Source organism: Elgaria multicarinata, chromosome 3 (assembly GCF_023053635.1).
Source record: "Elgaria multicarinata webbii isolate HBS135686 ecotype San Diego chromosome 3, rElgMul1.1.pri, whole genome shotgun sequence".
Classification (NCBI taxonomy): Eukaryota; Metazoa; Chordata; class Lepidosauria; order Squamata; family Anguidae; genus Elgaria; species Elgaria multicarinata.
In genome coordinates this window covers 54,361,693-54,383,621 of record NC_086173.1, presented here as the reverse complement: position 1 = coordinate 54,383,621, position 21,929 = coordinate 54,361,693, and the positions used below count along the sequence as shown (strand labels likewise).

Genomic DNA, 21,929 nt, shown 5'->3' with positions numbered 1-21,929 from the left:
TAAAACACTAGACAGGCTTGTCCTGAGCCTTTGACTCCAATTCAGATGCACCTAGGAGTTTAAAAGCAAACAAACCCTGACACGTGCACTCCTTATTTTGTCAAAAGCAAACTTCATAGGCTAGCATTTGGATTTAATTTGGCTAAAGAAAACAGAAAAGAAAAAGGAAGGGAAGCAGTTCCCTTTGTGTTTCATCTTACAAACAACTTAATCCTCCTCCCCACCCCTCAACTCTAGTCCTTTTTTTTTATCCTTCCTTTAGCTGCCACACAATCTTCACACATCAAAACCTATTTTAGGCTGGCTGATGAATCCCAGATGTCTAGGGAAGGCAGCAGGAGCTACGGTTATTCCATTCGCGGCTTCACACGGCTTTCCTGGCAACCTCCTGTGTGAGATGCAGCCAAGTGGGAAGAGCATAATAAAGTGGGAAACAAAAGAGTCTGCTTCTCAATAATGTCGTGTGTGTGTGTGTGTGTGTGTGTGTGTGTGTGTGTGTGTGTGTGTAAGTAAAAAAGGGTGCTGGAGGAGCAAATCAGGATCTCAAAGAGCTGAGGTGACATTGGAGTGAAGGAGTAGGGCCTGCCCCTGTTTCTGCCTGCACCAGGGTGAAATTAGAGACAAGGTGAGTCTAGCAAGGTGTTTCTTTGATGTTCAAACAATTCAGGGCACAAGCCTTGGAGCCACAGAGTTAATATATCCTGGGTTGCCTTTCTATGCCAGGGTGGTTTGTTTTCTTAACCTTGGGTTGTTTGTTTTCCTTCTCCTTTGCTTGCTCCCTTGCTGTATCCTAAATGCCTTTGTGGCACTATAGTACTGGCATGCAGAGTAGCTGTTTTTTTCTACCACTCCTGTCTTCCACCTCTGTAGCCTGGTGAAATAACCAATGAACAACCCACAGTTCTGGGTTCACATCTAACAACCCATGTTTTAAATAATCCAGACTTCACAACCCAACAACAAATCATGGATTCTCTTTCCAGGTTGTGTGTGGTTAACAAATCATGACTTGTTAGTACAGCTGTGTTCACACATCACAACATCCAGAAGTTAGCAATCCATACTATGGATTCGTGTTATGCGTGAACCAAGCCTATATCTCTTAGCTAATCTACCTTGTGAGTCTCATCCTTCGGAGGACAAAGTGGGGAAGGAGAAGTACGTACACCACCTTGAGCTCCAAAGTAGAATAAAGGCAATGTAATAAAATAAGCAAACAGATGACTCTCATAAAGTGAAGAGTAGAGAATGAACCATCCTCGATGGATACAATTCTCCTGCACAACCTCCACTAAAGTGCATGGGAATTATGGAAGGAACTTGTTTGTGGTCTGACAAAACTCAGCTTTGCCTGAATTGAATGTTATCTCATTGCCAGTTTCTGTTTATTCTGTAATTAGCCAAACTATGGAAAAGTTATTATTCATACATTTTAAAAGAAATCATTTGAAAACAATATGTTAGCATATGGCCCTGAACTGAATTTCCCATATGCATCAGCGTGCAAGAATCTACATTTATGCACCTGCCTAACAGATGGTTGGCAGTACACCAATCACCTGTGGGAGGAAAAAGGAGAAAAGGGATTCTGGATTTAGTCTCCCCCCCCTCCAAATCCCTACAAGTCATTGGTGCTGTTAAAGGGCATCATCCATTGCTACTGGGGTTTTCCTGCAAAAAATGGACAGGAGCTGTACAAGAGCACATTAGTTGTTCTTGTGCTGCTGCCATTTGATGAGGCCTAAAGCCGACAGCACTGACCATCTGTGTGATGCTGCAAAAATGGCCTCAGTCTAGCCACTGGAACTGCAAAGTGCAGGACCAGGTACCAAGTGAATGGTACACATGGCACACATTTATGCACAAACTTGCTGATTCAGAAGACGATCTGCCTGAGAGAGGTTTTTCATACATAGATTGCCCTTGCTTGACCATGGGCAACTGTACACACACTACTTTCAGACTTAGGACAATGAGGAGGGCAATGAGGATGATCAGGGATCTGGAAACAAAGTCCTATGAGGAGAGACTGAAAGAACTGGGCATGTTTAGTCTGGAGAAGAGAAGATTGAGGGAGGACATGATAGCACTCTTCATGTCACACAGAGGAGGGCCAGGATCTCTTCTTGATCATCCCAGAGTGCAGGACATGGAATAATAGGCTCAAGTTACAGGAAGCCAGATTCTGGCTGGACATCAGGAAAAACTTCCTGACTGTTAGAGCATATGACAATGGAAGCAGTTACCTAGGAAGGTTACCACTTGAAGGCCACACTAGAGGCTTTCAAGAGGCAGCTGGACAACCACCTGTCGGATGCTTTAAGGTGGATTCCTGCATTGAGCAGGGGGTTGGACTAAATGGCCTTGTAGGACCCTTCCAACTCTACTATTCTATGATTCTATAACACTGCTATATACAACAACTGCTTGTTAAAACATGCACTAAGATGTACCCAAATAGTGGTGCATAAGGCACCTTTAAGAATTGGATGCAACTTGGAGATAAATGATACTTGAAGAACATGTACTTATTTTAGTTTGTTTCCAATGTTTTATGCAAACTGCCTACCACTTGTTCAACCACTGGATACAACCCTGTATTCCCCCCACTCGCATAATAGTGGTGGACATGATTCCTCCCTGACCCCTTTTTATTCTCACAACAACCCTGTGAGTTAGGTTAGGCTGAGAGAAAATGAAAGGTCCAAGGTCACCCAGTGAGTTTAAGAGCTGAGTGGAGAGATCTGAACCTGGCTATCCCTGATTCTAATCTGATACCACTAGACCACATTCTCCAAACAACAAAAGGAGCAGTTCTGGGCAGGATCTACACTACTGCTTTATAACGGTTTACAACAGTATTGACAACTGATGGGGCCCAGGACACATTCCACATATAATTTTCAAACTGCTTTCAAAGTGTTATATCCTGTTTGGTGTAGATCTGGCTCTGGATTCAAAAGCTCTTCCTAGCCATTAAAAAAGGACAGAGTGAGAGCCTTTGTCTCTTTCCTGGGCATGCTTTGGCCCACTTTACCTCAAACTAAGGACCAATTCACTCATTCATGGATATGGCTCAATATGCAATGACTCATGGCTGAGCTAATGTGTGAACTGTCTCCGTTGAAAGTATTGTGTTTGAGGTGATACCACCAATATGAAAGCTTTGTCTGTGGAATTTGATCTACAGTGGTCACTACACACATGCAAGTCATGGCCTAATGTTGCAGTCCTTGAGCAATGAACACACATGTGTGAACTCAGCCTATGAGGACAGATTGAGGCCTTGTCTACCCTTGCAGCAGAATGAGATAGTAATGTAGATTATACCACTGTAGGTGTATGAAAGGGGGGGTCCACTTTGTAATGCTCTCCAATATAAAAAACAGAAAATACCTATTAGCTCCTCAGAGTACCTCAAAATAGCCCATTGACTTCTCTGATCACCTGAGGTCCGCTGCAGCAGTTCACTTACAGATGTTTTTAGAATGTGTTTAGGATATTTTTTAGGAAGTTTTTAACATGTATATTGAGTTTTGATTCAGTTTTATGTATTTTATCATTTGTTGTTGTTCCCCGCCTCGATCAGAATGGAGAGGCGGGCAAGAAATATATATATATTTATTATTATTATTATTATTATTATTATTATTATTATTATTATTACTATTATCATTAGCACAGCCCCTAGGCGAGCCTCATTGTCAGGGCCCCCAGTTGGAAACGTCTAGCCTTTCAACAGACTTCTCTCAGAATGACTTGGCTTTCCTTTTCTTTCTCTCCTTAATGGCACTCTACAGGTTTTTTGTCAACTTTCCATCTGCCAAGCAGTACTTCAGTCAATTCAAGCACATGGAGGACCCACTAGAGATGGAAAGAAGTCTGCAGCTGCGTAAACATGCCAGGAGGGTCATGGGGGCCATTAACAGTGTGGTGGAGAATATCTACGATTCGGAAAAGGTCTCCTCCGTTCTAGCCTTGGTGGGCAAGGCACATGCTGTCAAGCACAAAGTCGAACCAGTCTACTTTAAGGTAAAGACAAAGCCAAGGCCTGCCTTTTGGTCAGTCATAGATAACAGAAAATCAAACACAGTAAAAAACAACAACACAGCTATATTTATTTATTTATTTATTTATTACATTTTTATACCGCCCAATAGCCGAAGCTCTCTGGGCGGTTCACAAAAATTAAAACCATCATAAAACAACCAACAGGTTTAAAACACAATTACAAAATACAGTATAACACTATACTGTGTTGGTTGTTTTATTTGTTTGTTTATTTCATTAATATTACATTTATATCCCACCTTTTTTCCTCTTGCAAGGAACCCAAGATGGCTTATGTGGTGTAAAGGGAAAAGCACAAGACTTTTTATCGTCCCAACAACCCTGTAAGTTGGGTTAGGCTGAGAGTCAGTGATTGGCCCAGAGTCCAGTGAGCTTCACGGCTGACTGGGGACTAGAACTCAGATCTCCTGAATCTCAGTCAAAGACTCTAACCACTACAACACACTGGCTGTCGCTGGTTGTTTATTTTTGGATGGGTCATTTCATCCAGCAGTACTCACAGATCTGCTGTGCAATCCAGATCAAAGTGTGGCATAAGCAAAGAGCAGATATGGTACAGAAAGGCGTTTGCAGAGCAAACGGCTCCAAATTACTCAAACAAACTAGTCTCAACCACAGTTTTGGCTGCACCTGGTTAGCTGATATATTAAACAACCTATCCATCTATTCCTTAGGCCCTGTGCTGCACCATAACTATATCTAAGTGCGCGTAATTGAAATAAACACATATTCTTCTTACCCTGTTTATTCAGCTAATGCCCGTTCCTATGTTTTCTCCCTTGGGTTGGATTTTAGATTGTGAGCTCCTCTGTAAATTATGATCACATTGGTGTAACAACAACGAAGTTGGCAGAGATTGTTAAAAGTGCTTCTCCAAACCGGTGCCCTTTAGATTTTTGGACTACAAATTCCATCATCCCTGGCATTGGCCATGGTGTCTAGGGTTGATGGGAGTTGAAGAAGTCCAAAACTTTAGGAGAACTCCGATGGAAAAGGCAGACCCTATGTAACTGTCCTGTTTTAGGTCAGCTCAAGGCTAGAGGGGAGACTTTTTGAAGCAGTGGCACTTACTAGAAAGGCAGGGTCTCTTTAATAGAGCAAACACAGGATCTCAACAAGCTGGGCCTTGGACAGATCACTGTGACAGGTGCTGGCTGCCAGAGAGAGGATTGAGTCCAGAGAACATGACGATAACTATGTCTGTACATCATGACATGGAGTCCAGATATTTAGCACGGCGTTTTGTAGCAACAAATGAATCAACGTGCTTTTTAAATCATTTTTCTTTTTTTAAGAACAGCAAGTTTCTGGTTCTCATGATTAGGGAAGAAAGCTTGCAAATATGCAGGTAGTGTCTGATAGATGTGTCAAGATCAGAAGAGTGATGCATGCAAGGGGCTTTCATGATGGGGGTGGGCATGAACACTAGCTTTTCCACTTCTACTGTTCATTCCCCTTTATCTAAGAGAACCCAATATACTTACTTTTACTTTGGAATTTCTACATGAGGCTTTATCCTGCATCTTTACTAGAGCTTCTGCTTCTGGATTCTTTGCGGGATTAATATCATTTACACGGTTTTTCTTCTGGGTGTTATCTTTCTCTGCTTTTCTATATGTTTCATTGTACAACCACTAGATGGTTTTGTGGTTTCTTATTCCACCATTTCCAAATAATACCAGACTTTTCTCGTTAGGGGTGGTTAGGGGTGATGGGAGTTGTATTCCAAAATATCTGGAGGGCACTACATTGGGGAAGGCTGGTTTTATGGTTTTTATCATACTTTAATGTTATGAGTATAAACCACCTTGTAATCGGTGTATTGAAGGGCGGTTTAGAATTCTAATGAATACATTTCAGTTATGGCCACAGCAGCCAGATGATGATGATGATGATGATGATGATGATGATGATGATGATGATGGGCCAATGGTAGTATCTTGTTTTAAAACGTTAGGGAGAAATTGCGAAACTCTGCTCTAACTGTTACTGTTGCTTCTTCTCCTCCCAGATTCTGACTGGTGTTATGCTGGAAGTGCTTGCAAAAGAATATGCCAATGAGTTCTCCGCTCCAGAGGTCCAGAGAGCCTGGGCCAAGATGAGGAGCCTTATCTACACTCACGTGACTGCCGTGTACAAGGAGGTGGGCTGGGTGCAGTATCCGAACTCCAACATGTGAGCGGACCAGGGAAATGGGGCAGGGTGGGTTTGGGGTTTCCTTCAAGACTTCACTGTGAGTCTCACTACCTTCCATCCCACACTACCCTTTCAGTAGACTCCTAGGTGACTCTCTGTAGCTTGACTGTAAGAATAGTGCCACAGCAATAAGGGAAACAGTGTAGTTGGGTAACACTTTACGTTGTAGCTCAGCATTGATTTCACAAAGTCACCTAACTAGCCCTTGAATACGCTGCTTGTAGGAGATCAAATGTAAACAGGTACTGCCCTTAGTGCACACGTGCCTGGAGTTATCTAAACAATTCAGAAGGGCTTTGATACAATCCCAAGAACTGTGAAATATGCATGGGCTGAGGAGCTGGTAGTACAATGTTTAACCCCCTATTCTTGGCAATGCACATAGAGAGATTAGCCAGTTATCTGCTCTTCTGATGTTTGAACTGAAGGAGAAAGTACCTTGTTTAGTTAGAGACTTTTCTCATATGCCTCCATGCTTCGGATTTTTCACTGCTGCACTAAATCAGAACATAATGCAACATTGAATGACGATGATGATGATGATGATGATGATGATGATGATGATGATGATAATGATTATGATTTATCAATGGAATGGAAAGCTGTTAATGCATTTAGCTGTGTCATTTAGAAACCACCAACTGGGTCTGGACAACACAATAGCCAATGGTGGGCTAAATAGTCAATGGTGGGTTAAATAGTGAACAGTTGGTTATTGTGTTGTCTGTCAGGACTTTTTCACACCATGGTTGGTTATTCAACCAAAATAACCAACACAAACAAACAACGCTGTGCAGAGTTGATTATTTGAACAATCATTGGTTATCATGTTGTGTGTCAGGCACTGTTGACTATTTCATCACACACAGTTGGTTATTTTTGGCAACTACAGAGTACCCTGGCAAGAGCAACCAAAGCAGTGACTGCTGCTCTCATCCAGCTGGCAGAACTTGCAATGGCTGATGGGATACTAGCGGGAGGACTGAGGGAGGGACAGAGGGTGGGAGAATGTGTCAGTCAAACACACCGTTGACTAATAGTCAACTCAACACTGGCCTTAATCCACACCACAGTTGATTATAATCATGTCGTGTGGGGAGTACCCCCTCGATAATCAACCATGGAGTTGACTGTTAACCCACTATTGACTATTGCATTGTCTGAACACAGCTACTACGTTAGTTATTAATGACAATTTGCTAGACTCTCTAAATAAAACAAAAAAATGAGTCTTGTAACACCTTAAAGACAATCAGATTTCTTGTGGCATACATTTTTATGGACTAGGCTCCACTTCAGCTGATGAAGTGGACTTCAATCCACAAAACTGTTTGTCATTAAGGTGCCACAAGAAAGTTCCCACAACACCCTAATCCACAGTCAGTGGTTGAGCTGTTGGACTGTGGGCTATTTGCTGAACCATAGATTAGTGTGTTGTCTGAACCCAGAACACTTTCTGGAGGGTGGCTTGTTAACCATGCATTGTCGCTTGTTAACAACCCTCAACAACCCAACAACAAACCATGTGTTCTCAAGGTGGCTTGTTCAAGAAAAATAAGCCACACTACATGGTTAACAAGCCATCCTGTGGGAAATGTCCTGAGTTTAGACAACATGCTAACCCACAGTTCAACAACAACCTACACTCAGCTACTACGTATGGGTCAGCATGTTGTGCAAATCCAGTCTCTGTGTTGGTTTTGCTGCAGAGTTTGGAAGTTGTAACCACAAACTAAAGTTGACATGACTATTAAAAACCCCATTAATTTTAGTTTGAGCTACAAAGTTACACAGATCCCCAAGCTTGGGTGGGAGGATGTCCAAATTTTCAGAACTTCTACCAATCAATGTGCCCCTTATCTTATCCAGCTTGTGGTTATCAGGATCAAGAGCAGACCTTGTCTGTTGTATCTATTATGAACAAATTCGTAGGGTGATTTCTTCAATCGGTCCCTAGCTCAAAATTGAATCTCCCTAGACTATAAATCATGGATAATAAGGCAGCTCCTGCCCATTGAGTCATCCAGCCTCATTTCCCTCCAAGCTTAGAGATATTTTTGTTCTTCTTGTTGATGCTGATTCACTTGCATAATTTTGGGAGCCTGTGATTCACCTCAGCTATCTGCCTAGGTGGTGAAGTGTGTCAGTTCTGGCCTATTTTCAGAAAAAGAGCTCAGGGATATTAGAAGAGTGTGCTGGGATTCCCTCTCCAGTCTTGATTCATACTGGGTTAGAACAAAGGATTAGTCAGCCAGATTGATGCAGAAAGGGGATTCGCCAAGATCTGGATAGTCTCCCAGAGGCAAGCCAGCCTCGGCAATGAATCAGCACATAGTAGGCGACTCAGTGTTTAGCCAGGCCAGCCTGTGAAAGCAGTGGCAGGAATTAGGGACAAAGTGTGTAATGATGGCATGTCACTGATTAGCTCTTTCTGAGCTAGTAGAAAATTTCCGTTTTAGCTGGCCAGAAAGCTGGCTTCGCTGCTATCTATGTGAGCGACAGCTGAGCAATTGCTGCTAACTCCCAAAGGATACCCTACCAAAGCTTAGAGCTGCGTATCTGTTGACACAACTGGATATCCTCCCCCACCCAGTTCATCTTCTATGTTGGCTTCTTCCTTCTTGCTGCGTGACTTGCATTCTTTTAACAAGAATTAAGTGAATTAAAATGAACATGCAAGGCACTTCATTGTACAATTAACTCTGCAGTTCTTTAAATGAAATCAAAGAGACAGCAATAAGGCATTCGTGGTTCAAATAGATTTGACTATGGCTGCTAAGTGTGGCTTGAATGCACACAGGCACTGTAGTGCACTGCAGAGAGCAAGCGGGAGATGCCGAAATGGTATTTCTTCAGCTGTAGAAAAACCTCTTCTACATATTGATGGATTATTCCATCTTGAATGAGAATGATGGAATTCATTATCCACACACAAAGCCAGACTAAGGCTGCAATTCTATCCACATTATTTGGGAGTAAGCACCATTCAACACAGTGCAACATATTTCTGAGTAAATATTGTTAGTGCTGGGGATCAGTCTAAATTACATCCAGGGGTCCCTTACAATTCAGTGCTGCTGAGTACAAAGAGACTGCGGATTCCCCCACCCTCCACACACACACACACAGTCTTTTGGGCAAGTTACCCAAAGGTTATATTGAATTGGTAATCTTTGTTTTACAAGGCCTAAGGGGGTAGAAGGGACTGAATCTGGGGGAAGGCTAAATCTAAGACAAAAGAATCATAGAATCATAGAATCATAGAATAGCAGAGTTGGAAGGGGCCTACAAGGCCATCGAGTCCAACCCCCTGCTCTTTTGTCTGGGAGGGATTGGCTCTTTTGTCTGGGAGATAGAGATCCTTGGCCAGCTAAGAGGCAGCAGGGTTTTGCTTGGAGTTGTGATGTTGTAGGCCTTCACCGTCAGCACACTGTTTTTTTTTTTTTATCAAAGAAACACCTCAAGTCTCCATTGCCCTTCTTCTAGGAAACTGAAGTCTGTGTATGTGCTGAAATCCCTGCAAGTTCACTCCTCTCAGGACTGGGGTACAGGAGCGTAACACTGTGTATAGGATCATGTTACGTACGTGTGTGTAGGTGTGTGGGTGTGTATGAAGAAATATGTATTGATAAGAGGTCTAGAGAACAACCAGCTTTTTTTCTTTGTTGTGATACACAGTTTATTGTTTTCTATACCTCTCCCCCAAAATCTAACAATTTCAGTCCCCTACCACCCCTTAATCTGTCTTTCGCTGAGGAAAAAGAATGATGGAGTAACCCAATTAATCTGAGGCAATCTAATTGTTACTTAGAATCTTGGAATAACACTCTGGGAGGATCGAGAAGAGATCCTGGCCCTCCTCTGTGTGACAACCTTTCAAGTATTTGAAGAGTGCTATCATGTTTCCCCTCAGTTTTCTCTTTTCAAGGCTAAACATGCCCAGTTCTTTCAGTCTCTCTTCATAGGGCTTTGTTTCCAGACCCTAGGGCAGGATCTACACTACTGCTTTAAAACAGTAGTGACCACTGTTGGGGCCCAGGACACATGCCATATACAGTTTTGAAAATGTTTTCAAAGTGTCATATCCCTTTTGGTGTAGATCTGGCCCTGATCATCCTGGTTGCCCTCCTCTGAACCCCTGGTCTCATTAATTCCATATCTTTTGGTTTTCAGAGTGATAAGCCATAACCCAAACATTCTGGGAGACTGCTGCAGTGTACGTCTCAAGTTACATTTTAATTCCCCCCTCATCTACTTTCCCCATCTTGGAAAGAAGTGGAAATTATTTTGCCTAAAAGACAAGGCAAGGAATGATCTAAGAATTCGATACAGTTATGAGCTTCCACCCAGCTTTATCTTTTACATGAGAACAGGAGCCTGAATTCTCTCTGCATGCCAACCTGGAGCTTATCAAAAATCCTCTTCAATATTCATAGAAATATTGATCTGGACAGATAGAGCAGTAGGACAAAGCGGTCTTTTACTGGATTTGTATCTATAGCAGCAATGCAGGCTACAGTAGGACAAATGTTTGGCAGAATGGCCTTCCAACAGATTAGCTGAGAGCGTAGGGACTGTTCCACTTGCATTAACTTTTGTCCTCTGAAAGCATCCGAATGACCAGAGTCCAGCTGACCTCGCAGGCTGACACCAAGTGTTTATAAACATGATGCTTCCTCCAATGTGTCAACTAATAGAAGTTTAAAGTGCTTCTGCTGACCTGGATTGTTTCAGGATCAGCTGGAGCCTGGGGAAAACATCCTTAGTAGAATCTTCTGATTTCCAGGTTTCTTTCTCCACCTCCCACCCCCGCTTTTAGAATCGAAAGATAGTTATGCCATCAGGAACACACAATTGTATGATGGGCTAGGCTTGGAAAGGCAAACGACAAAGGAAGCCTATCCTTGTTCAGCACTTAAATTAGCTGGCTGGCATGTTGGTTGCACATGGAGGCCCTTGAAAAGAATTGGCTGGGGAACCACTGTGACTTGAATGCCTCCCTAACTAGGGGAATTGGAAACTAGAGTTTCCACTTTGCAACCTGGACACTGAATTTAGGCTTTTAAAGCTGCAGCCCTATATACACACACATCACAAGGGGACCTACTTCTGAGTAGACATGCATTGGGCTGCACTTTATGTTGAAGTTGGAGATGAGTCAACCATGGGCAAAATCCAACAAAAGTCCTACTTAGAGTAGACCCATTCATATCAATGGGCTTAAGCCCATTGATATTAATACGTCTACTCTAAGTAGGACTTATATTGGATTTTACGCCATGACGCCTTCTGCCTATTCCCTCCACAGTCCTGTTGCCTGACCCTCTCCCTCGCTTGGTGTACAGACAACTGGAGACCTTCTTACCATAGCGGTGGGCCCCCCGAAAACAGGATTGAGATGGGAATGCCTTCTGCTTCAATTTGGGATTTAAAGGCTAGCTCCAGCATCGACATTGCAGAAGATGTTATCCATATAGCGAAACGTCACAAGTGTCAACCACTGGAAGGAAATTGTTATTTTAGGTTAGCTTGGCATGGTAGGGACCAGCTTCAGAGAGAAAGAGGGAAACAGCATTATAATTTCAATCTGACAAGGTTAGGAAAGGCCAGTGCTAATTTACATAAAATATTATAGTGAGCTGAAGGACATTGAGTCAGAATAGGTTGTTTGCTCCAATCCTGAATGATATGAAGGTCTGTGATAAATGGAGCAATACTATTTGGAAGTGCTCTCTACCCTTGGAGGCAAAGAGCCAGAAATTCCTAACTAAGTTATTAGCATTATGATTAATTTCAGACTGCAATTATGCAAGACTATTTTTCTCTTTATGAGATATTTTGCCTCTCCCAGTTCAAGCAAGGATAGGCAACATGCAGTCATCAGGCGTGATCTGCAGGATTCAAATTTTTAGTCATTAAGATATTATTAAGACAATCTTGACAACTGAACGGCACCATGTGTTAAGAGACCAGAAGAAACTAAGGCCTAGTTCTTTTCACAAATGGTTTATGAGGAGGAAAGCCTGTTTCCGAGCACTACCACTTCAGAATTCAAATGAGGGTTCACATGATTAAATGCTCATTCATTAAAACAAAACAAAACACTACAACACAGATTTATCAACTGTTCTGGTATCTATAAGAACTTAGGCCCATGAGGCAATAAAACAGCCATATTCATCCACGGCATGATATTGTTAAGGTTCTCCATGGGCTTAAGGGAGAATAGGGAGGAGAGGTGGAGTTGAGTAGACTGTCTCCTCTGGGAGAAGCACTTTAGTTTCTAGTTCAACATGGCTGCTGGTCTTTTTTCCATACTCTCTACGCAAGGTAATATGTCAGCCATTTTACGAGAAAGTCTTGATAATAAGGCCTCTTTGTGAAAAGAGCCAAACTTTGAAATGCTCTCTAGTATTGTGTGGGAAATTTAAAGAACCCCAGTGATATATATTGTTCCCACTGCTAACACCCTGTAGAGAGCTTTATGGCTTAAATATGATGGAATTTTAAAGATGCCACTTCAGATCATCCACTTTGAGATTCACATCTAGAAACTAGTGCTGTGCCGAAAGTTTCTCCCACGAAAATTTCAACCATCCTCCTTCAATTTAATGGAAAAGAAATTGCTCTCAAAAAGCAATTCAAAGGAGAAGAACTTTCAGAGAAATCCTCATGAGTTTAGTTCAGGGTTCTGGTGCTTACCTTACTCATGACATGGCTGAGGTGTTTATGTGAGTGTCCTGTCTTTTATTGTACAATCACCTCTCTGACAGCCTGTAGCTCCTTGGCTTCTTGCATTTCCTGCTCAGAGAAAGGCATCATGAATTTATTCCTCCCATAGAGCTTTTTCAAATCAGGACATGCAGGCAGCCTGGGAGACTGTAGAGCAATGGTGAGATGTATAATATAATATAAAGAAAAATACAGATGGTACCCTCAGCCAACTCACTGTGATTAGGTATAACCTCCTCCAATACATCAATAAGAAATGCCACTTGAGAATTTCCACTATTTTTCGGACCTTTGCAAGTGGGCAGATTCCCCCGCCTAATATAATGATATCCCCTCTCTAGTACATCTTCAAATGGCATGTGTCAGTTTACTCCTACACTTCATTGCATCCCTAGACAGTGGAATTACTTTTTTTTTTTAAAAAAAAAAAACCTTCTTCAGGATTTGTGCATATTTAATGTGTGTGTTTTCACCTTTGGGGAGATTTGCGCAAATTTAAGGTTTTTTTTTACCTTTTCGTAGATTTGTGCAAATTTAGCTTTTTCTTTGATTGTTTGTTTGTAACTTGTTGGGACAGTGGTGCAAATTTGCAGTAACTATTGCACTTACTTACAGTAAATACTGCACATTGGCGAGTTTTTGCAAATCTCCCAAACATTTTTTAAAGTTAAATATGCTCAAATTTCCCCAAAGGTGATTAAAAAAAAAAAAAAACCTTTTACTCTGCTAATGAGCACCCTTGTGCTCATTTATGGAGTAGTGGAGTAGGCTGCTGAGGTTGTGCTGCAAAGGCCCATGGGATACATGCCACGAGCAGGTGGGAGGACTGAGGAGGAAACAAGCCATGGCAAGTCACAAAGCACTTGATTGTCTATCAGGAGTAACATAGATTAGCGATTGAACAACCAGCTCATGTTTGCCTTATTTCCGCATGGCTTATCATGACGTGTGAACTAGCTGTTTCTAACAGTGGACAGCCTGTGGGAAACCCACAAACAGCACATGAGTGCAACAGCACCATCCTGCTCATGTTCCCCAGCAACCTGTATACAGAGGCATACTGCTATTGATACTGGAGGTAGATGGTTCTTCAGAGACCATCCAATTCAGACTTGCAGTAGTTATATCAAGATGTTAAGGCTAGAACGTGTGTGTGTGTGTGTGTGTGTTGTATCAACATACCCCACAGAGAACTATGAGAAGGGCAAAGGTTCTAAGCCCAAAACATTTTGGAGTTTTAGATGGGAATCCCAGTGTGGTTCTGAACCTATGCCATGTTCTCATGGAATATTTATTTACAGTGCTAAGGATGTTTCCAAGCAAAACTGTGGAGTGAAAACCTGTTATAATTCCATCCAAGCTTGCAGCAAGGGCAGAGGGGTTTGTAGTAATGGGACATCAAGGAATTCTGCGGGATGCCTCAAGCATTCGCACAAAGTTTATCTTGACATGGTAGGACTTCCAAGGGATTTCATCCATCACCCTGAAAGTTGTTGACATATTATGTTTTCAAGAAAGAGACTAATGAGTACTCCAGAAGAACCCTGTGGCTTCTCAGCAGGGTTCCAGAATGCAAGAGTAGCTGAGATTTGGGTGTCCTTTTGGTGTCCTCCCAACTCCATGAGAGCCGCTTATCTTTGAGCAGCTTGGGTGTAGCTGGGATCATGGTTAAATGACCCCACAGTGTGGGTCTTTCCCATGGAGTCATCACTGCTCCAGAAGGAGGATATCGCCCATTATGTGGGAAAGATCCACCCATGGGGCCCCATCCACATGACTGGATCTCTCAGCCACACTGAAGCTACTAATTTATTATTGCATTTATATCCCGCCTTTTTTCCTTCAAGGAACCCAAGGCAGCATACATAATTCCCCTCCTCCTCTTCATTTTATCCTCACAACAACAACCCTGTGAGGTGGGCTGGGCTGAGAGTCTGTGACTGGCCCAAAGTCACCCAGTGGGTTTCCATGGCCGAGTGGGGACTAGAACCCGGATCTCCCGACTCCCAGTCCAACACTCTAGCCCCATATGGCTCAGAGAACATTGAAAAGACACTTTCGAATTCATTGCAATTCATATGTTTTTAATCTGTTTTATGTATTTTATAGTATTTTTGTATTTGATGTTGTTCCCCACCTTGATCCAGAGGGAGAGGTGGGTAAGAAATATATTATTATTATTATTATTATTATTATTATTATTATTATACCAGTTAGGAAGAGAAAGGCAAAAAAATTGCTCCATGGCCACCTAATCTTAGTGCCCAACATTGGGAGAGACCTCAGGGTCAAAGAGTTTGACCTGGTTCGCATGATCACCATAGCCCACTTATTAGCCACAGTGGGTTGCATTGCCTGTGGGCGCCAGGTTGCCAATTCAAACCCCTGCCACTGTGGCGTCTCATCTCATCCGAACCTAGCGACAGTGGCTTGTCTGGGTGGTTACCTGCAATCCTACATCAGACCATGGGTTCTGGATGGTTTCTTAACCACCTCAACAAGCTGCTGTTGCTGGGTTTGGATGACACAAGAATCCACAGCAGCAGGGGCTTGACATGCAAGCTGAAACCCACGGGTGCTGCATAATTGCATAATTTGCAAAATTGCCTGGTGAGGCTAATTATGCAAATCAGCTGGCATGCAACCAGAATGCCAAGGTGGCTAACAAGTCACCACCCTGTGATCCTGTGAACCACGCTTTTCTCTAACATAGGGGTAGGCATTCTGGTCTCCTCTGCATGTTTTAACTACAACTCCCATAAAGCCTGGCCGTTGGCTATGCTGGCTGGGTCTTAAGGGAGTTGTAATTCAAGCTATCTGGAGGGCCCCAGATTGTCTACCCTGCTCCACAAAAACATCAAACTGAGTTTCACTTTCAAATACTTTGGCATCGCTGCTACAGAAAGGCATCAGGAAGAGAAAAATAACTACAGGCTTGTCAAATTACTTTATGCTTCACAATTTGGGGTTTTCTGGTCCTTTCCAAGTTGTTGCAGTGTGTTTTATAATTTATCACAAAAAGATTTTTTTAATATAATGCTTGGTTTATTGTTATTATTTTGAAGACATCCATTTTTATTAAGTTAAATCCAGATGTGCACAGCTGCCATCCCTCGGGTATATCAATCCAATAAGCAAAATGGCAAGCCACTAAGATAAAACATGTGCAGGCACAAAAACATATTTATAGTTATCTACAATGTCAAATATAAAGTTCAGTTCATACCGCCCCACACAAAAAAAGATTATACTTTGAGGGCCTGTTCCCCCTTCTCTTCCTCCCAGTCTCTTAGGGCACAAACCTATGCATGTTTAGACAAGGAAAGGTCCTACAACTCCCAGCATTCCCCAACCAACCATGTTTTTCTGTCAAAACATGCGTAGGATTTGCACCCTTACTTTCCCAGACCCATTGTGTGAGAGGCTGATGACCTGGATATATCAAGAAGACACAAACGTCAAGCTGAAAAATTGTAAAGCAACTCCTGTTTTTTTTAAAAAACTGAACTGAGACGTAGAGGTGAAGAGCAGAAAGGAAGAATAAATCTTGGCACAAGTTGTAGTTCCTCCTTAACACACACGCACACAGAGACAGCTGCTCCATGTTTCACACAGGTCTCATATCTGGATCTCAAGCCTTTTCTCTCGCTCTTTCTGACATCAAAAGCAACAAACATTTCGAAATGAAAATTCTTGGAAACCGGATTTCATTTATCTCTTCTGTTTTCCCCTGTGCCCAGTAGATACATTATAGATTGCATCACCATCATGTTTACTCTGCCTAATGCCTTGCATATTTCTATTTCTAGTGACTTGAATCTAACACACTTTGACTTGAACTAATTGGATTGTCCAAGAGCCCATAGGCTGTAATTACTCGAGGAAATTACAGCACTCTAAAGGCTAGAAAACACCCCACAAATGTCTGTGTGAGGCTGAGAGCTGGACTGCAATTTATCCAGTGACTTATGCCAAAATCAAACTAGGAACCATTCACACAACATGGAAGATGATCATTTCCATTCACATAACCTTAACTGAATGAGATACAGCTTGTACTGCTGGTTTTTCCTCTTGTTTGGTTCTTCTGTTTGGTTGATTTGCTTTCATAAAAGATTTATTGCTTGTTTGCATTTATGTTTTTCATGTATTTTAATTATTGATGTCAGTTTTAATTTCCTTTGTAAGCTGTTTTACCCACCCCTCAAAACTTTCTAGCTGAAAAGTAGCATAGAAATATAAGAAACAAGGAAATAAATACACGTTTACCAATTGCAAATATGTTTTGGGCAGAATCCAACAGGGCGCTTATGTCCCCATTGATTCTTCTGCGCCCTGTAGCTTATGTTGTGCAAATGGTGGGTCCCGCCAATTCTGTTGTGCAAGCGGGATCTACTGCTTGCACAACAGAGATCTAACTCTTCCTACAGGAAGCCCTGAAGCAAGCAGAAACTCTCCTTTCTGGATCAGGATAGGTCAGCAGAGCTCCATTATGCCAGCATCACCAACCTGCCCCATTTCAAAAACAAGCATTTTTGCTTGTTTCTGGTTACCCTCGGAAGCAGTGGGTGGCATGTGTGGATGGGAATTGGTGGGGTTTGGGAGAATCAGCAGGACTTTAAGTGCCCTGTTGGATACTGTCCAATTTAAATAAAGAAAAGAATAGGGTTGCAACCCTAGAATGATTTTAGCACCAAAATGCAAGGTCTGGTAAGCCTGTAAGCTTATCACAAGCTTGAAGAATACCTGTAGTTATTTTAACTGTGCAAAGTGCTTAACAATAATTATTGCTGAAAATTAGAAGTGGGTTCCAATTATAGATTTTCCTTCTTGATATGCAGAGCTGAAGAGTACATTAATCATTCAGTATTAGTTCACTAATTGAACAGGTGGCTTCCAAATCAGCTTTCAGTCAGAGCTGTCACTTCTGAACAGGTGTTCAGTGCTACTGCTCGATTCAAGCAAGGCACTGCAAATTAGCTTTCCCAAAAATGTAGTATAAGCCTACTTAGTGGAGATTTCGTTGAGATATTTCCTCAAGACCTCACCTGTACTACTGAGATGCTGTCGTTTAATGTCTTCGTTGAGGATAAATAAGCAGTTGAATAGCTAATCAACTATTCCCCCAAACTCTTGATTTTGGACAACCATCATGGAAGGAATATTGTGAATTCCCAATCTTTGTTGTCTAACCATCAGAACTGAAAGAGCCCCTTCAGAATTCAGATTGCTTTGCCTATTACTATCACGACTGAAAACTCGATTTCTTTGGTTGGAATATTTTTGCGCATTGGTACTGCATTTATGTCTGTCCTATGGATGTGTCTTTCAGATTTTAATTTTTTTATGGACCCCAGGGCATACAGTATGGTCTGCTGTACAATTTCCTCACAATGTTAGTCTAACCAGTTAATGAGTCTCCAGACTGGGAACTTGTTCTACAGTGAATACAGAACTGATAAAGCTTGTGGCTTAATCTTAACTACTGCAGCATCTCATACTATTTTATTGATTTATAAAATTTAATATCCGACCCTACAGTTCAGTTACAAATCTCAGGATGGCACACAAACAAATAATAAAAAAGGCAGCAGTAATAAGAAGTTGATACGATCTTTACTTTTCACTCCATAAAGTGTGACAAGAACATGCTTTGGAATTGTGGCAGTGGATTCAGGTTGAGGTTCTCTCAGTTGTGTGCAGCAATACACAAAATGCAGTAGTCGGGTCTTCATTTAGTAGGCAGCTCATTGTTTCAGAATTGGGCTTTAAAATTAGTGGTACATCAAATGTTCGTGTAAAAATATTTTCACGGTATCCAGGGAGAAGGCAGAAATAGCTCCTGAAATTCCCTTTGCTTGCCTTTTTGCCCTTGCTCGACGACTATCCGCTGCATGATCAACAGCTCTTTCATTTTTAGAAGCATGTGCTTCTTTCCCTCTGATTATATGAGGGATCATGTAGTCAGCATAATGATGTCACGACATCCCGACAGTGCCTCGCGACCAACTCAAAGTGAGGGGAATGCTTCCTGACTCACTCTTAAAGGAGTTCCATGTAACCAATCAAATCTGGCTGCATGGTAGGTCATGAAGGCAATTCACACTGAGAGTATTACTTCCTGTCCACACTCACGCTGAATGGACAAATAAATCCTTTTACTTCTCTTCACAGCCCCACCTACTTTTCATGGAAGGTGAAAATGGCCCCTGTTTTGATTCATCCCTAATTCTAATAGAAGCTGTAGATCCTATAACACTAAAGCCAATTTACACAAATAATCAGCAGTCTGGTGGCTTATTGAAATGTGGGAATATCTTAGATGCAATGGTCTGGTACACAATCCAGCAATTTTCACTATGTCTTTACAGACATGGATCTTTTCTGGCTCTGCTGAAATGCTCCAGATCTGTACGCATGAGCTACTATACATGAGCAACAGAACTGGAAAAAGTGAACAGGGCTGAATGAAGCCTGGAGCCAAGTGTAGGTGTGGCAACATGGGCAGTGACCCACTAACATTTCCCTAGGCTATAAGCCAAAGAATATGGTATGCTTTGGCTAATTTAGATTAGCAAACTACTCAGCCCAGTAAGCACTTGAGCATAGCTGCACAGTCCCTGAGATAACCCATTAGAAGGGTAGGCAACCTGGTGTCCTCCAGATGTTTTGGACTACAACTTCCATAAGCCCCAGCCAGCATGGTCAGTGGTTAGGAATTATGGGAGTTGTAGTTTAAAACATATAGAGAGCACCAGGTTGCCTATGCAACAAATATGAACAGTATTGTGATATCACACAGAAGAGCAAAATTTACATAAAGAGGGTCAGAGATGCAGATACCTAGAAGCATAATGTAGTTTGGTGTGAAATACATGAATGAAACAGGCCTGGGGGTTGTATATACATTCTGGAATCCCCAAGATGGCTCTGCGGTGGCGCTGCGTCGATTATATGACACAGCAGCCACCTCAAAGTCATTGCGGGGCTTTCCAGAGAAACTCCACATTATAAAAGTCGGGGACTTACCCTAACTTTTCAGGATGGAGCGAGGCAAACACAGCCTTTCTGCAGTCTAACCTCACTCCATCCTCGATGCAGAGGCGTGACCGGGTGAATAGCAACCCCTGATTGGTCACTGTCCGCCAGGGCAGAGCGTAGGGGGTGGGCCTGGCAGCTGGAAACCACAAAAGCACAGGGTTTTGCTTATCATAGCAGCAACTCATAATATAAAGTTTGTTCTTTATTAAGTTTATACAGCACATCTTCCACGTATTAGGCACCTGGGACAATGTACAATAAAAATACCATTAAAAATTATCATAAACACAAGAAACACAGGAGCAACAAACCCCATACCATACAATAAAATTTGAGAGAAGCATGAAAATTAAAACTGAAGAATGACATAAAACATTACACAGCATTAAAAACGACAGAAGAGAACAGTCTTTACTGCCCATCTAAAGCAAAATAAAGACGGAGACATGAAATAATCCCAATAAAATAACAATACATTTCAATAAAATTACAAGAAAAAACCACAAGTATGTGTCCATCATCCCAATGCCTTTCTATGTACTGGCCAGAAAAATGGAAGGTGGAAACAGGTTTACCATTTTATGGAGCAACTGTCTAAAATACTGAGTGTGGGTTGCTTTATGTTTCTGGAAGTAAAAGAAAAGGAAAGCTTAGCCTACTTTTTTTTTTTTAAATGATAACTGAAATTCCAGGGAAAGAGGTCAGGACATACTGGAGAGATACAAGTCTCTTGCAGATCTTCTGAGGCTCAACCACAATGACGCCTCTGATGCTTGTGGAAATCCTTGCTGAATGCAGTCCTCTAATGATGTGATTTCTAAATTAGCTTCTGCTTCTCCCTGCTCTGCTAGACAAGTCATGGCAACCGCCATCTGTTTTCGCCTGTTTTGCCTCTGCACCTCAACTGAAAATGAAGGAATCCAGTCAGTCCCAGCCCTTAGCCTTGCCTCTCGCTACATGTTGTAAAAGGATACTAGTGTTAAGAACTTAAATAAAGGCTTTAAAATACAAGCAATGGATCTGACAGGCAGTAACAGATGGGCATACAAACTATGGATGTTTCATTCATACTTCCGGGATCCCTGTGGTATAGAGATTAAAGCCACTATGTGCAAAAGAAGTAGGTAGCCATTCTATTGTGGCTCTCACATCAACGCACATTTCTGTCTGTCGTTTGTGCACCCCATATGGACAGTTCTTGGAGTGTTTGAAGAGGAGCCAATGTACAAACACCTGCGAGGGTTTGGCACCCTTCTGCTTCACCTTCCAGCTGAGTGGGGCTCCAATCCTGCTTGTACACAGATTGCTGTTGAGAAACTTTGTTACTGTTCTGGCTGGTTCCATGGAGGTCCTTTCTTGGGTCAGAATTAGGCAGTGACATTTACAAGCCAAATCTACCCCTGACATTTCTTAGGACCTGCTGTGGGCTCATTTCCTGATACCAGGATTAGTGCTAGATTTCAGGGGTCTCTATGCAGAATACCCTCTGGTGAGCCCTCTCCTCTGATGATCATAGAATCATAGAATAGCAGAGTTGGAAGGGGCCTACAAGGCCATCGAGTCCAACCCCCTGCTCAATGCAGGAATCCACCCTAAAGCATCCCTGACAGATGGTTGTCCAGCTGCCTCTTGAATGCCTCTAGTGTGGGAGAGCCCTAGGTAGCTGATTCCATTGTCGCACTGCTCTAACAGTCAGGAAGTTGCCATGGACCCTGGTGGCTTACTTGGCAGCTGTGGCGGCAGCAGCTCTGATTAGCACCAGGATGCTGGAAGACACCATTTTAACTTCCCACAATCCCACCAGTGGAGTGTCACTCCAGGGCATTGTGGGAAGTTTAAATGGCAGCTTCCAGACCCAGCCGCCCTGTGCTGATCGGAGTATTGGAGCA

At 42.3% G+C, this 21,929-nt stretch overlaps 1 protein-coding gene across 2 annotated transcripts in view; it reads left to right on the top strand.

Moving 5' to 3' along the window:
• Nucleotides 1-21,929, top strand: part of CYGB (cytoglobin) — a 62,698-nt gene that overhangs the window by 27,979 nt on the left and 12,790 nt on the right. Inside the window, exons 2-3 of one of the 2 annotated variants that reach the window (XM_063120349.1) lie at nt 3,801-4,032; nt 6,083-6,214. In XM_063120349.1, coding sequence (XP_062976419.1) covers nt 3,801-4,032; nt 6,083-6,214 — 364 coding nt within the window. Of the gene's footprint in view, nt 1-3,800; nt 4,033-6,082; nt 6,247-21,929 lie in introns of both variants that reach the window. The other variant, XM_063120348.1, reaches the window with a different exon arrangement.